This window comes from Macrobrachium rosenbergii, chromosome 19 (assembly GCF_040412425.1).
Source record: "Macrobrachium rosenbergii isolate ZJJX-2024 chromosome 19, ASM4041242v1, whole genome shotgun sequence".
NCBI lineage: Eukaryota > Metazoa > Arthropoda > Malacostraca > Decapoda > Palaemonidae > Macrobrachium > Macrobrachium rosenbergii.
Window position 1 is genome coordinate 24,873,831 of NC_089759.1, and position 16,696 is coordinate 24,890,526.

The 16,696-nt window shown below is 41.7% G+C and overlaps 1 protein-coding gene across 6 annotated transcripts in view; it reads right to left on the reverse strand.

Moving 5' to 3' along the window:
• Positions 1-16,696, reverse strand: part of LOC136848751 (uncharacterized) — a 49,371-nt gene that overhangs the window by 7,519 nt on the left and 25,156 nt on the right. For all 6 annotated transcript variants that reach the window (XM_067121318.1, XM_067121315.1, XM_067121319.1 and 3 more), the window contains 2 exons: positions 15,008-15,144; positions 618-803 (listed from right to left, as the gene is read on the reverse strand). In XM_067121318.1, coding sequence (XP_066977419.1) covers positions 618-803; positions 15,008-15,144 — 323 coding nt within the window. The remainder of the gene's footprint in view (positions 1-617; positions 804-15,007; positions 15,145-16,696) is intronic.

The window sequence follows — 16,696 nt, forward strand, 5'->3', positions numbered from 1 at the left end:
TGCAATACCATTAATGGCTGATGCAAACAAGGTAACACTGAAGACGCTACCCTTGATGTCTGATGCTTGATAATATTAATCCTGCATGTACTTTTCACATTCTTTTCCATTATCTTACACAGACATCATATTAGGGACATGAGTCAATAGCTAGAAGCCGACAACCCGTCTTTTACTGGTTTACGATGGAAAGTACTCCTGCATTTTTCCAAACTTGTTCTATCAAAAGTCTACTTATCAAACTAAAGATAAAAATATTGATACAAAACAGAGCATACCCTACCATGACAAATAATGTTAGCATGTGGCTCACAAATAAAACATCAAACCATGTACTTTCTTTCTAGATAAATGTGCATTGCAACTGCTTATAGGAGACTGCAAATTAAATAAAGTATGTGGGATAACATGGCACATCATAAGTAATGGTCTACCACCATTCCCATTGTGAAAGAATATATTAAAAAAGGAATAAGATAATTGGTAATATAATTGTATAAGAGGCATTTTCAACTGATTTGGCACATTGAGAGAGAGAGAGAGAGAGAGAGAGAGAGAGAGAGAGAGAGAGAGAGAGAGAGAGAGAGAGAGAGAGAGAGAGAGAGAGATACACTTACTTGACAACCTGGTACTGATCATTATGGGATGTGGAGGCAGAGGTCCCCATGACTCAAAAAGATGTAGCTCAGATATTTGATAGTAGTGACGATTCAAATAATTCGTCAGTGACAGGGAATCCACAGCAGTTACTTCTGCTCGTTTTGAAATAACTTGTTCAATCGAGTTCATGTGATTACCAGATGCTGAAAATTAAGATTTTATGATCGTTTTCTATTTGAAGAGGAACTAACTGTACGATTAATCATTCTAAAAAATTCAGAGCATAAAGATAAAGATACTTTTTTAGAACAAGAAGGGAACATTTTAGTCTGCATTTAGCTAAACCACTAGAACAGCACTAGATAATACAATAATAATTCAAAAGAAGTTTGTCAAGTCACTTTTGAGATCGAATACATATATTTTTCATGACTAAGATGAGACAGCTACACAGGAGGGATACTACAGTAATTACATCGCTATGCTGATGAAGCTATGGTTATCTATAATAACATGCATCGAACATACCTTCTCTCATTGTATACCTTGCTTTCAATAATAAACATACTGTATTATATACACTAAGTAATTTACTGATTTCAGGATAATAATTTAGAATGAATACATGAAAAGCTTACCTTCTTAAACACAGATGTGACAAAGGTCACTGATGCTGAATATAAAGCAATTGTGAAAAATCTGAACTTGCCAAAAAAAAGTTACTATATAAAACTACATTCTGGCAAGCCACATCCAGCATAAAAATAAACAAAATTACTAAACTAGTCATAAAAATATAAATACTTAACTAATTTAAGATTTATTTTTTAAATACTTACTTCTCCATTACATAGCTTTTATGTCGGCATCAGTGGGAGTCGACAGATTGAAACAAAAAATGATAACACAGCGTTTTCTATGAATATCTGTTACTATCCATCTACTTTCCCCACCCACCAGGGGAACAATAATTACAAAAACCTGTAGCTGGTTAGTCTACTTCTGTCCACTTTGAATGTGTGAAGGTAGGGAGGAGGCCAGTAGAGTAAGAATTAGCTCTCCTTTTACCCATATAGTACAGTGGCAGAAAAGGAGAAGCATTTCTGATTTCTGATCCAAGATATATCCAATAGCCTTAAATCTACCTAAAACAGCCTTAGTGAATTGAGGTACAAAAGAAAGTAAAAAAGACTGGCCCAGGTTTTCCTCCCTATAAGAAAACATGTCAGGCTTATTCACTTCCACAAAATAATTCGGAAACTTCTCATTACATAAAACCAATTTCTTACAAGAAGAAATTGTGTCTGTCCCTTCATTAGGTTCTGCACCAGAGCCCATTACATCACTCATAGAAGACCCAGCAAACTGTACCTCCGACAAGGAAGAAGAAGGGGGCTTGACCACTGAGTCTGGGCCGACATATCTTTTGCAACCAGGGCCGCGACGTCCACTAACAAAGGTGGAAAAGTAGCAGGTGGTTGATTCAAAGCTAACTCTCTAACAACTCCCCTAGGTAGCATCTCCTTAGTCGCCACCGACGAAACAGCTTTCTCCAACTCGAAAGGCGTGTCTTGGTTGTTGAACATTTCCCAATTCAATGAACAAATCTAAGTTCTGATCAGGAAACAACTCATAACATCAAGCCAATTCCTGAGCCATGAGGGAAACTATAGCTGAAACCACAATCCCTTGATTATGGGCCAAAACTCTTGCAATTGGAAGAGGTGCTGAAATGTGAGTGTACTTAGCTGGAGGATCTCAAAGTGGAGGAGAAGAAGAATACAAAGGCAAAAACTGAGAAACATCACTACTGGTCCAAGTCTGAGAACGTGGAGCACAACCAAAGTCTCTCTGAGAGTCCAAGCAAGACGTCACAGGAACGTGACACAAGGGATACCAAGAGCAAAGATTAATAGAACCAGAGTGCTTAGTAGGCACTAGGTGCACAGGCGAATGCCGTAAAGCCGACGGTAGCTCAGGCACTGGCTGCATACGTGAAGCATGTGCTGTCAAATGCAATATACCCGAAGGTAGCCCAGGAGCTGTCGGTGCGGCAATAGTCGCATAGGTGACGGTGACGCATGTGCAGGCGAAGCCACATAGGGGAAGCACGCGCAGGAGACAGACAAAGAAGAACAAGAGCGGAGCCTTGCGCTCTGACCAAGAGAAGGAGAAACCTTTGTAGAGGCAGACCAGACAGTAGAGAGACGCAAGGCCACGTGGCGCTGTGGCAAAAGGCGCAAACTGCGCGTAGCAAGCACACACACCTCTTGCATAGCTGATGAACCCCGAGAAACACGGGGAGAGGAAGAACCTCTACACACATCTCTAGAAACTACAGGATCTTTAACACAAGTTCAAGACCACAAATTATCCTTACTATCATTCATTCTACTAACAATAACGGAAAAACATGAAAAATCATTACTAACAAGATGTCCTGATGCCGCCAAGCTTAAACGCGGAAGACGATGGGCGGCTTCTTTATACTCTACCCAAACGATGGTTTGGCGAATGAAGTCCGACACCTGCACTGCTGTCAAGCCTACCAGAGGAAGGGGACAATGGGCACAGATCTGCAATGCTCCCTGACATGTCCTGGTTCCCTGTTGCTCCAGGTGGCAAGGGAGCAAGACAGGGTGTGCCAAGGACATGACCATTCAGGAGTGGGGCACTGACCCTTCCTTTAATACGGGGGAATTACCCGAAACCAACAGAGACTCTAGTGAGGGTAACACCGATAAAATATTCTGTGAAACTTCATTTAAGTGATTTATTGACCACTTTAAACCATTAATATCTGACTCAATTCTATCAAACCTTACGTCCTGAATCGATTGGGAAGCTTAGCAAGAGTAATAGAATGAAGAGATAAAGGGGTCCTAGCAAAGTTACTAAAAGGGGAAGGAGACAAATCATGCACTCCCTTAGCACTATCTTTAGCAGACTTAACTTCTTGCCTCTTTCGCTGCCTATTCAAACACTCAGCCTCTTCGTTTATTATGTTTAACCAATTTTACCATAAATTCATTTGACCAGCATTCACATACTTGACAACAGTCATTCAAATCACACTCTTTTCATTGACATTTCACACACCATGGGGATCAGTGGAACTACAATAAAGCCTAATATGACAACCTCTTACCTTACAGGTCCTTATTCTATCATTAACATCTGTATCCAAGAGAAAATTCAAGTAAATTTACAAACCAAATCATCAATAGAAAACCAAGCACATATAACTCTCTAACGATCTCCTACTGAACCTGGTGACAGAACTAGATTGACCTGGTAGGGGATGGGGGAACTAGACAGATAGAAACAGGTAATCAGAGAAAACCGAGTGTTCTCATATTTTCTTTTAATCTGTCAAACTCCTGCTGCCACAAAAGTAAAAGCTATATAATGGATAGGTAAGGTTCATTTAAAAATGATATTTTCATAATAAAATAAATTTTTGAACATACTTACCTGGTAGTTATATATATAGCTTAAGTCCCTGACGCCTGTGGCAGAATTTCAAAACTCTTTGCAATCGCCGATGGGTAGTCAGGTGTACCACTAGTGCGCCCTCTACCCAGGTACCTTGAACCATTCCAACTGTTCCTCAGATCTTCCATGCCCCTAGTCTCTAGAGGGGAGGAAGGTGGGAATTTAATCATATATAACTACCAGGTAAGTATGTTCAAAAATTTATTTTATTATGAAAATATCATTTTTAAACATCTGACTTACCTGGTAGTTATATATATAGCTGATTGACACCTTTGGTGGAGGGTCAGAGACAGCCAACATCTTTGGAATTTTTTGTAAGGGTTAATAAACCAACTTAAGGTTCTTACCTGGTTTAAGGAAGCTGACTTCAATGAACTCCCCCTCATTATGTCTGCTTTCCTTAAGAGGTCCAGCGATCCACTCAGGGGGCTGAAGACCTCTAGGAGCTGCCAACCGGTATACCAACCTCTATGTGACAGACAACCTATAATACCCTTGTTCCGGGCGCTGCCAAGGAACAAACTGATTACCTGACTAAAATCAATGATTGCGGAAGATTGCGTCCAATCTCCACAAACAACCATAAGATTACAACTATTCCAAGGCAAGAATCAAGGGCATCGAATTATGGGATTGCAGGGGTAGTCCCTTCTCCCACTACTGAGTTAGCTGCTATAAACGGTCCCAGTGTATAGCAGTCGTCATAAAGCGTTTGTACTTGCTTCAAGTAGTGTGAGGCAAACACTGACTTGCTTCTCCAGAAGGTAGAGTCCATGATACTTTGTAGGGACCTATTCTGTCTAAAGGCTACAGAGGTTGCAACCGCTCTGACCTCATGGGTTTTAACCTTTAGAAGCTTAAGGTCCGCTTCATTACATTCTGAATGCGCTTCCCTTATCAACTGTCTAATGAAAAAGGATAACGCATTCTTTGACATTGGTAGAGAGGGCTTCTTAACTGAACACCAAAGCGCCTCTGACCTGCCTCGTAAATTCTTCGTCCTTTGCAGGTACGCTCTCAGAGCTCTTACCGGACAGAGGACTCTCTCTAACTCCTCACCTGCGATCTCTGCCAGATTCATAATCTCGAAGGACTTGGGCCATGGTTGTGAAGGCCGTTCATTCTTAGCTAAAAACCCCAATTGTAGAGAGCAGATAGCTTTGCCGTTCCTAAAACCGACGGTTTTATTGAAGGCATGTACTTCACTGACTCTTTTAGCTGTCGCCAAGCAAACCAAAAATAGAGTCTTCATTGTGAGATCTTTAAATGAAATCTCTTGCAAAGGTTCAAACCTATCGGACATGAGGAACTTTAGGACCACGTCTAGGTTCCACGCTGGTGAGATCTGACTTTTCTCTTTGGTAGTCTCGAATGATCTGATAAGGTCTTGGAGATCCTTATTGGCAGACAAGTCCAAGTTTCTGTGTCTGAAGACCGCTGCCAACATGCTCCTGTATCCCTTAATAGTAGAGACTGAAAAGTTACGTCTCCTCTTAAGGTAAAGAAGAAAATCCGCTATCTGGGTCACAGAGGTACTGGACGAGGACACGGAGTTGTTTTACACCAACCTCTAAAAATATCCCACTTGGATTGGTATACCCTGATGGTAGATGACCTCCTAGCTCTTTGCGATCGCTCTAGCTGCCTCCTTGAAAATCCTCTAGCTCTTGCGAGTTTTTTTCGATAGTCTGAAGGCAGTTAGCTGTAGACCTTGGAGGTTTTGGTGATACCTTTCCAAGTGGGGTTGTTTGAGTAGATCTGGCCTTAGGGGCAGACTTCTCGGCGTGTCCACCATCCATTCCCGCACCTCTGTGAACCATTCTCTTGTTGGCCAAAAGGGGACCACTAGAGTCATCCTGGCGCTCTCGTGGGACACGAACTTCTGAATGACTCTGTTTATGATCTTGAAGGGGGGAAAGGCGTAAACGTCCAGGTTGGACCAATTTAAAAGGAACGCATCTATGTGCATTGCCTCGGGGTCTGGCACAGGAGAGCAGTACGTCTCCATCCTCTTCGTTTGAGCTGTGGCGAAGAGGTCTATCATGGACGACCCCAAATCCGCCACAATTCTCTGCAGACATCTTGGTGAAGAGTCCATTCTGTTGCCAGGACTTGACCTTTCCTGCTCAGACTGTCTGCCCTCACATTTCTTTCCCCCTGAATGAAACGTGTCAACAATGTCACATTTTTCTCCTTGGCCCAGATAAGGAGTTGCCTCAACGTTTCGTACAGTGACCTGGAGTGGGTTCCTCCTTGTTTGTTGATGTAGGCCAACGCCGTCGTGTTGTCGGAGTTGACCTGTACGACCTTGTCTTGGACTGAGTGTTGTAACTCTTTGAGGGCTAAAACTATTGCAGTCAGCTCCTTTTGATTTATGTGGAGCTTCTCTTGCTCTCTGGTCCAGAATCCTGATACTTCCAACTTTCCCAATGTTGCTCCCCACCCGAGTCCGGACGGCGTCGGAGAACAACACTAGGTCTGGGTTCTTCTGTTTTAATGAAAGGCCCTCCTGAAGCTTGACTGGGTCGTTCCACCACTGAAGGCACTGTTTCATCGCCTCTGAAATGGGGATACACTCTTTCTCTAGCCCGTCTTCTCTGCTCCAATACCGATTGAGGTGGAATTGGAGTGGGCGAAGGTTTAGTCTTCCTAAGAAACGAACTGTTCTAGCGAGGAAAGGGTCCCTAGCAGGCTCATCCATTCCTCGCCGAGCACATCCGTTTCCCCAGAAAGTCCTTTAATTTTACTAAGGTCTGTTCCATCCTTGATGGTGACGGAAAAACCGAAAATCCCGAGACTGAATCCTCATCCCTAGATACAGGATCTCTTGAGATGGGGTCAGATGTGACTTCTGCCTGTTTACCAGAAGTCCTAGTTCCTCTGATAAACAGACTGTCGTTTGAAGATCCTCCAGACAGCGATTGAAGGAAGGAGCTCTGAGAAGCCAGTCGTCCAGATACAGAGAGGCCCTGATGCTCTCGTGTGCAGCATTCCGCTACATTCGACATCAGTCTGGTGAATATTTGGGGCGCCGTGTTTAGGCCGAAGCAAAGAGCCCGAAACTGGAATACCTGTTCCCTGAAGACGAATCTCAGGTATTTCTTGAAGCCCGGGTGGATAGGAATGTGGAGATATGCGTCCTGAAGGTCCAAGGAAACCATCCAGTCGTGTTGTCTGACTGCCGCTAACACTGATTTTGTTGTTTCCATGGAAAACTTCGTCTTTTGTACAAAGGCGTTGAGGGCACTCACATCCAGTACTGGTCTCCAACCCCCCGAGCTCTTGGGAACCAGGAAAAGGCGGTTGTAGAATCCTGGCGAATCCAGATTTTGTATTTTCTCTATTGCGTTTTTCTGCAATAATAACGAAACTTGCTGTCGAATCGCCTGTGCCTTGGACTCGTCTCTGTATCTGGGAGACAGATCTATTGGTTTGTCTGCCAACAGGGGCTTTCTTAGGAAAGGGATTTTGTATCCATCCTTGAGTAGTTGAATGGACCAAGGATCCGCTCCTCTTTTCTCCCATACCTGCCAGAAGTTTAACAGCCTGGCACCTACCGCTGCCTGAAGGGGGGGAACGTCAAGTCCTGTTTCTTCCCTGTCTAGAGGCACTCCTTGCTGCAGATCTTCTACCCGCCCTCGAGGAACCTCTACCTGAGGGCCGACCACGAAAGGTCTGAGATCCCTGAAGCACAGAAGCCTCAGCCTTACTCTTTTTAGTCATGAAAGTCGTTGGTAAGACTTTCTTTGCTGTCTTCGATATAAGATCTTGTGTGGTTTTCTGAGCTAAGGAGGTAGAAATATCTTTAACCAAGTCTTGAGGGAAGAGGTGAGAGGAAAAAGGGGCGTAAATTAATTCCGCTTTTTGACTGGATGTGACCCCATTAGCTAGGAAAGAGCAAAGATGGGTCCTTTTCTTCAAGATTCCTGCTGAGAAAAGCGCCGCTAATTCGCTGGCACCGTCTCTGATTCCTTTATCCATACACGACATAAGATGTACAAATTCTTCTTTGTCGGTCGTGCTGAATAATCCCATCTTTCTTCCTAACGCTCCCAGGGTCCAGTCCAGAAAGTTAAAGACCTCGAAGGCCCTAAAAATTCCTTTGAGGAGGTGGTCCAACTCTGATGTTGACCAACAAAACCGTTCTCCCCATGGCCACTCGGTGAGATGAATCAACAAGATTCGAGAAGTCTCCTCGGGAAGAGGCAGGTATTCCAAGGCGAACGATTCTCCCGTTTGATACCAAACGCTCGATCTTGAAGCTAGTTTGGCTGGAGGAAAAGCAAAGGCTGTCTTTCCTTGTTCTTTCTTTGAAAGCATCCATTCATTCATCATTTTGAGAGCTCTCATGGACGAGCGGGACAAAACCATCTTCATAAAAGCTGACTCCTTAGGCGCCTTCCCAGAGTAAATTCTGAAGGTGGGAACGAGGAGCCGTCAAAATAAAGTTTTCAGGAAAACCTCCATAAAAAAGTTTCATAAGTTTTTGAAGTCTGATGAAAGTTGAAGGCCTTTACTATCTTCTTCTTCGAAACTTGTTCGATCAGATCCACAGGAGACTGAGGGATATCATCAATCTCTTCTTCTGATTGACCAAAAACCAAAGAAGCGACTTCTTTCAAAGTATCACCTTGGCCTTTCGGCGCCCTGGTGTCCAGTCTCGTGGCGTCTGGTGTCTTCGTGGCGCCTGGCGTCCTGGCGTCCAGATTCTTGGCGTCTGGCGTCCTGGCGACCAAGATCTTGGCGCCTGGCGTCCTGGCGTCCATCCTCTTGAGCTACTCGGGCGTCCTGGCGTCCAGACTTCTGACAATCATTGTTCCGTCCAACCTTAAGGTCGCTTGAGAACTGGCGCCTGTGCGACATCTGTCAAAAGCTTCCTCAGGCTGGACGTAAAATGATTGAGGTTTCTTGAATAGGCGAAACATTTTCCGCGTTAGCTGTCCCGCCGCACCCTGAAGTCACTTGAGAGCTGGCGCCTGTGCGACATCGGTCAAAAAGTTTCCTCAGGGCGACGTACAGCCATCGGTGGACAAGCGTCTGCATCCGTCTTATCTGCAGGCTGAAAGACTTGCATCAGGGAAGAGAGTTTCCGTTGCATGTCCTGAATTAGACTGATCTGCGGAGCTACCTGTTGCTGGGGATCGACATGGGGAGCCGCAATATCAACTACTAATTCATTTTCATCGATGCGGCGTTGGAAATGAAGTTTCGGCGACGCCTCGGTCTTATTTCGTCATCAGCGGAAGCAGACGGCCGCCGATGCGACAACATACGTCTGCTTTTCACTGGAGAGCAATTGTCCGAACTAAGGGGAACGCTCTGGGCTGCTCCAGTGACTACATCCCGGGTAGGAAGTGTCAAATCCCGGCGCGCTCCACGAAGGAAGTTTCCTTTTGAGGGGTCTCGATAAGGTCGTATGGCGCCAGTCCCTTCTAGTAACAGCGTCCTCCGGCGAGGATGAAAACACTTTAACCTCGCCTTTCCTGGCGGGTGAGCGTCCTGGGAAGCGTCAACAGGTGCGCTCGAGGGGGACGACTGCTTTCGGTAGCTAAAGCCTCTCGCCTCCCTTCGTCTGTCGACATTCCTTCTCACAGGGGTTGGTGAGCTTGGAAGAGGTCTAGGACTAGGAGCACGACAGGACCGAGCAACCGCACCCTCCACAACACTTGCACTCTTATTTTTCTCATTAGCACTTGAATGTTTCAGATCTCTGACATTCGACCATAAATCCTCTCTGTCTCTTGCGAGGGATTCTACCTTTTGTCCAAGGGTTTGAATGGCCGTCATCATGTCCTTGAAGGTTGGTTCCTTATCAGTATCAGTGGGGGGTTCTGGGACTACCACTACTGGGGAATGAATAATAGGATTGATATGAGGAGAATCTTCAATTCCCTGACTATCTCTAGAAGAGCGAGATTTACTACTCCCGGCTCTTCTGATCCTATCCTTTCAAGCTTAGAAACATATCGGTAGTAATCCATCCACTCTCTTTCTGATAAACCAAAACATTCATCACATCTATCCTTTAACTCGCAATTTTTCCCTCTGCATTTTACACAAATAGAGTGGGGATCCAACGCGGCTTTAGCAAGCCGGGTTTTACACCCCCTCACACACATTCTCACACTCGAAGCAGAGTCAGACATCTTGGAAAGTGAAAAAATCGTAAGAAAAATCCAAAGCGAGCAAAGGTCAAAATCAACAATATCTAACAAATCCAGAAAATCCAAATCAAATCCAAAAAACGAGCGAAAGCCAAAGCCAAAGTGTACTTCACCAAAACTCTGTGAAAATCACGGGCCAAACGAGCAAAATTCTTAACGATGCAACCGGTATGGCGGCAGGGAAGATCTGAGGAACAGTTGGAATGGTTCAAGGTACCTGGGTAGAGGCGCACTAGTGGTACACCTGACTACCCATCGGCGATTGCCGCGAGTTTTGAAATTCTGCCGCGCGTCAGGGACTTAAGCTATATATATAACTACCAGGTAAGTCAGATGTTTAAAAAATCACAATTACCCAAAATAAAACGTTTATATTAAGAAATATATCCTCAGTGAATTTAAAAACATAATCTAATTACAGCATCACTCTCCAAATTCCATGAGAGATAATACTGTAGTTACCATTCTCACCCTAGTACGCACAAAAGAACACTCTCAAGTCCAGACTGCAGCATTCCACCAACAAATGCTTCACAGTCAAGGGGACTAAAACCAACTGCAAGTGGGCTACAACTAACAACTTATGTGTATTCCACAACAAGGTTCTCCCATAAGTGCTATCATGTCTGTGTGCTTGTTTTAATGGTGGGGAAAATGTCATAATGTGAAAAAGAAGATTGTCTTTGTGTGATCTTTAAAACTATGCACATAACAAATCATCAGCTCTTTGACAGTAATTATGCACATACAGATATATTTTGTTTTCCATCTAAAAACCACTGCCTTATTACCGAGTATTGCCTCGGAATATGAAGCCACAAGATTTTGGAAAGGCTCACCTGGTAGATGATGAGGTGGGCATTATCTGTATTGAGGTGCTCTTAGGTAAAGAGAATTACAGTACAAGTATGTTAATGAGACCATAAAATGGATGTATATATTCTTTGCATATACAAATGAGCAGCGCACAAGTATCCTCATTTATGTATAGTTTTATCTTTTCTGCTGCTAGCAGGATTCCACAAAAAGTTGTAATCAGTAAGATCATCAGCTTAACAGACTTTAGAAACCTCAAAAGGTAGTATACGCTGCTTAGCTGAAGGGAGGATCTGAAGTCAGACAATGACTCCTTTGAATTTGACCTTCCAACTACCAACATTCTCCTTTTAAGGAAACTGATGGCATGTAAGATACCCTCACATTTTCATCAGAGTTGTTTCTCCTTCCTGATTTGAGGCTACAACAGTTTGACTGTGACTGAAAGTTCAACTCAAGACTGCAAATCTCTTCCTAGCATGAAGCCCTTTCAAAGAAGGCTAAATCATCTTTCCCTAGTTACTATATTCTGCCTCCTTTTCTCCAAGATCACACAACCAAGTGCTTCGTTGATCAAATGAGAAGAGTGAGCCCTAAGGGCCACCTTTACTCTTCCTTCCAGTAAATGCAGATCTTTGCCTTGCCAAAGCCAAATTAATCACCCCGATGGGGAGAACCTCAGCCGTGTCAATCAGGATATCTTACCAGCTCCAAAAATTTTCATAAAAACACCAGTAATATGGAGCCTTTCATGTTTACTTTCTTCCTCTGACTTCAGGGTCCTTAAGGCGATTGATTTCATAAACCTAAATGTGTTTCAAGCTGATCTCATGAGGGAGGTCAAAGCCAATATTCAGTTTACTCCACATATAGAAACTGCAGATCTTGGCAGGAAATGGAAACAGAATCATGGGTCACTAAATCATTGCAAATATTATTGCCTGCCCGTTCTAGAGATGGGGCCCAAATCTTATGTCAGACGATACTCTTTGAGTCTTATGCCACAAGATCAGAAATGCTTTTAGCCTTGGACAACAAAGTGAAGTTCATTTATTCATCTTTGTTGTTGCAAAGGTGAATAAAGGATAACCTGCTAAATCAACGACTTTGGCCATCTATTTCCAAACTTGTGGCTGCTGCTTCAGATTGTCACTCCATCTGGCAGATATATTTACTGGTTCAGATTTACTTACAGTATTTCCATTTTGTCTAGTTGGGAAGGGTCTTCCACTTTCAAGCCTGCTGCTTCGGTCCTCCCACTGTACCTCAGAGTTTTTGTCCTAATTATTGCTTAGCCTATGCTCACTGCCAATATCGCCACAGGTTACTTCAAGCTGGCCAGAATCTCCACCTTATAATTAACTAAAAGTAGTCTGACCTAGTAACATGTATACGAGCCACTTTCAATGGTAAAATCATAGACACTGCCAGCACTTTGGTTCATCCAGCTAAGGGAAAATTTCAGGTCTTTACTTTTCAATTTAGACTTTTCTTTGGTATATAGTTCCTGCCACCAAGGCCTGGCAGTGTCTTGTTGGACACTTTTCCCTCTGAAAAAATTCAGTTCCCACAGCTGTCTGCAAAATCATTCCTGTAAATTAAAGATATATACCAGCTGGTATTTATCTCTCTACAAGACAGTTTTCTAGTTCCACCTTCTACATGAGTTGAGAAAGATTTTTTGTTTTAGCAAGATATTCAGCACCTACGAGTAGGTGTGCCCCCAGTTCCTCCAATGCCAGAAATCCTCCTTTTCTCAGATGCCTCCAACCTAGGAGGGTGATGTGGTCTCACCAGCAAGCAGTATGTCGACTTTCTATAATTGAATGTAGTTTTCCTTGGTCTACAGTTACTCTCTCATTACATACCTGGCAAAACAGTATGATAACTTGACAACAGGGACCATCTTGTCTGGAGAGAATAAAATGTATGCTGATCTTAAAGGCTACAGATCTTCTCTAACCCAGACCTCAGAACCAATATGAATCGAAATTCCGAACCCTGCAGACTTGAACAGAATTTGATGATCTTAACAAAGTGTCCATACAAAACCTAGTCGATCTTATCTTGAGAATTGTTTTCCTTTGAGCCTGCCTTTTTTAGACAAGTCAATGAACTCAGCCTTTTTAGCACGCTTACTCACTCCAAGAATTACTAAGCTGTCGGCTCATCTTTTGCTATGCACTTCATGGCTAAAATGGAAACTTCTAGTAGGCAAAATTAACTTCAGCCACTTTTGTTACTCTGTCACTATCACCTCAAGCCAAAACTGATGAAGACCTCTTATGTCTATTAAAAGCAATCCATTTATACCTCCATATGACTAATGTCTTTAACAGGTGAGCACTTCTTGACTTTTTATTCACAGGACATGTCAAGAATACCAATTTCTTCAAGCTAACACAGATTATCTCAAGAGTTTGGTAGAGTCTGTGAAAATGCTGCTCAGATCAAAGTACAGGTTCAAGAAATTAGAACACTTTCTCTAACCTTAATATAAAATGATCTGGATATCAAATTGGTTTTATTAGCAAAAACTTGGAGATGCATGAATTTCTCAATTATTTCAATCTATGAGGAATTGCTCATGGATTTCTGGGCTCCAATTCCTAAAGCTCTATAGCCATGGCAAATCTAGTTTTACCTCTTTTGGATTGATGTTCCTTCACTACACCTTCCTGTCATACCTCACATGCAAACAAGTAGAACCTTATTCCAATTTAATACTACCATTCCTTATGTTTGGGACTGCTGCTGGTTTCCATTGTTTTCAACTATGAACAGATTTAACATCACTTGTTTACCTCACACTACTTCAAACGGTACTAGTGTAATACAGTGAAGTCATTCAAGGTCAGATCCTTTGCCACATTAAACAAACACTTTCTCCTTCTGCTGAGGATTTTGAAACAATACAGGAGATTCTATTTTCCCCCAAAACTAACCTCACTGGATCTTCAAAATCAATGCATGTCGGCTGTCACTCTTGATACCTAGCACTTGTATCCAAGGATTCTAAGTGAGGGCAATTTAAAGATAGGCTGATATAATCTTACTGTGCCTCAGTCAGATGGATATCAATCCAAGAGTTTTTTGTTGACAAGCTTATTCCAAGCTGACCCTCAATCAAGGCAGTTTTATTACAATTGATTTCTAGGGTAATCTGAGTATTACTGACAAAGAACACCAGTAAAAATGTGGAAAGGAACAGAATTCAGCTACTAACAATACCAACAGCTTTAAAGTTGTTACATAAAAAGGTAGGCATGTCTACAGCAAGAAGTGAAGCCATTTACTGAAAACTTAGCTAACACAGCCTTAAGTTAGACTGTTAAAATGTTACAGAGATGTCAAAGCCAATACTATACTGTAACAAACTCCCTGAAGAAGTATAACAGAAAAGCACCAATTAGATATTACTCTGTAGAAACAATACTAATGATTCAAATACTGTATGGTGACTCAAATAGCTGAGATGGGTCTGTGTTTAAGAAAGTGATAACTCAATATGGATTGAGCACAACTTGTGAAGGTTTCCAGACAAGGGTAATTGTACAAATTAATAACTAGTCAGGACAGGAGCCTGGCTGGTCTTCAAGAAAATATGAATCCTACACAACTCATGAGTATATATTTTAAGGGACAGTATCTGATTTGATAAGACACAAGTATGGCTAGGAGAAGAACTGGTGGAAATATGAGCCAAGGATTGTAGCCTTTGCACCAGGAAAACATGCTGTAGACCTATCAAGACGAGAGAAGAAAGGCAAGATAGATTTATATTAGTTATTATGGCTGTTTTGATAAAAGGATCACAATAATTTTTAGTAGAAAACTAGATAAGGAAATCAGGCCTCATTTTACTAGAAGAAAATGCTTCTTTGAAGTAAAAATAAATACACCACAGTTTTGTAAAATTTTCTCTTTACCTTTAATGTTATTGAAAAATGAAACCGACTCCCCAAGTTGTTTGAGCTTCAGAAGAACTTGCTGAATACTGCTTAAGGAATTTTTATTGGCAAAAACATACTTGCATCCTCGTAAATCCATGAAATCCTTTCGATCTCTGGAATTCAATATAAAAGAGTAGTAATTCTCAGGGAATAGAAGATATGATAAATGAAAATGACAAGAAACTTACATAAAAAACAGAACAGTATTTGTAAATAAAGAAGGCATTCTAAATGTACAAAATATAAAAACAATCATTAAAATATTCTCATATTTTCTATCCATCACGTAATACTTGTCTAATAATAATGCACAGCATACTTCAGAAATATGATAGGTGTAGATGTATAATTACCTGAAGCTGGGTTCCGCAACAAAGGCAATGAAGAAGAAATGATTAAGCAAAACACATGGCAACAAAATACTGGTCAATAAAATCAAAGCACCCCTAGAGCTCTGTTTTGCATAAATAAGCACTAAACGTCAAGAGAACTGACAATCTAAGACTTGCAACTGTGCCAATATGTTTTCAATTCTTTCAGGTGATGCTCAATTAATCAAAAGGCCTCCAAAACCATTCTGATAAGGATCAAGGTATGGTACTGCTAAGGTCTAGGGACAAGTTTTTCATCTTCAGTCCTACTTCCAAGTACAGTATAATATAGTGTTTTTTATGTAAAATTCTTGTTTCCAGAAACAAGTACAGGGCAGATTTCTCATTTGGAGCTTATATATGCCCACCTTTATTTACTGCTGCAGTATTGCACATACTGTACTGGGTACATGCCATAAAGAATGTTTTATGGCTTACTATTTGTCACCATTCATCACAGAATGTGGCAGTCATGAATTTTTGTTTGTAACCTTTTGCTAATACAATGTAACAAATCTGATACTGGTGGCTATATATTTGACTGTTTGAGAATAAGCAGTTGACATAATTCTTGACTTAAAAGTATTTAATCTATGGTGGCTTCAATGTTGTGCAAAGGGCCTGACATGGATCATTTGTTACTGATCACTATGGCAAGTCTGCTCATGAATTAAGTTAATCATTCATTGTCAGCAACTGATAAGGAAGTTTGCTCATATTTTCCAGTCAGATATATTCCTTCATATTTGTGACCAAAAATGGACATATTAAACTGCATTTCTTGAACTAACATTACTGAAAAATATGGCTAGGTCTGATGCCACCTTGGCAACCACACAGTAATGTGGTTATACCAATTTACTGCATACATGTATAAATTAATGCTAACTTTATCCTTATGAGAAACTGAATCATAAAATAAATTTTTGGTGGATCCATTCAAAGAACAATCCCAAGGAGGCAGTTGAATACAGTCACTGCTCCTGGGGATGCAAGATATCAAAATCATGATTATATATGCTAAACCTCGAAACATAAAATTCCACGGCAGTCACATTCACTATTCTTGACAACAAATACTGTAGGAAGTTCTGCTCTACAGTACCCAGAATACCATGTTCATGTACCATGCTGTGCTGTAGCAGCAGATAAAGGTAGGTTCAATCCCAGTGATGATAATGAACAACTTTTGCTTTATTTTCTTAAAGAGCTTCTGACAGAATAATAAGGATACACTTAGAAACATGATACAGGTAAAAAAATTTATCTTAAGACCTAGAATATTTGAGCAGAG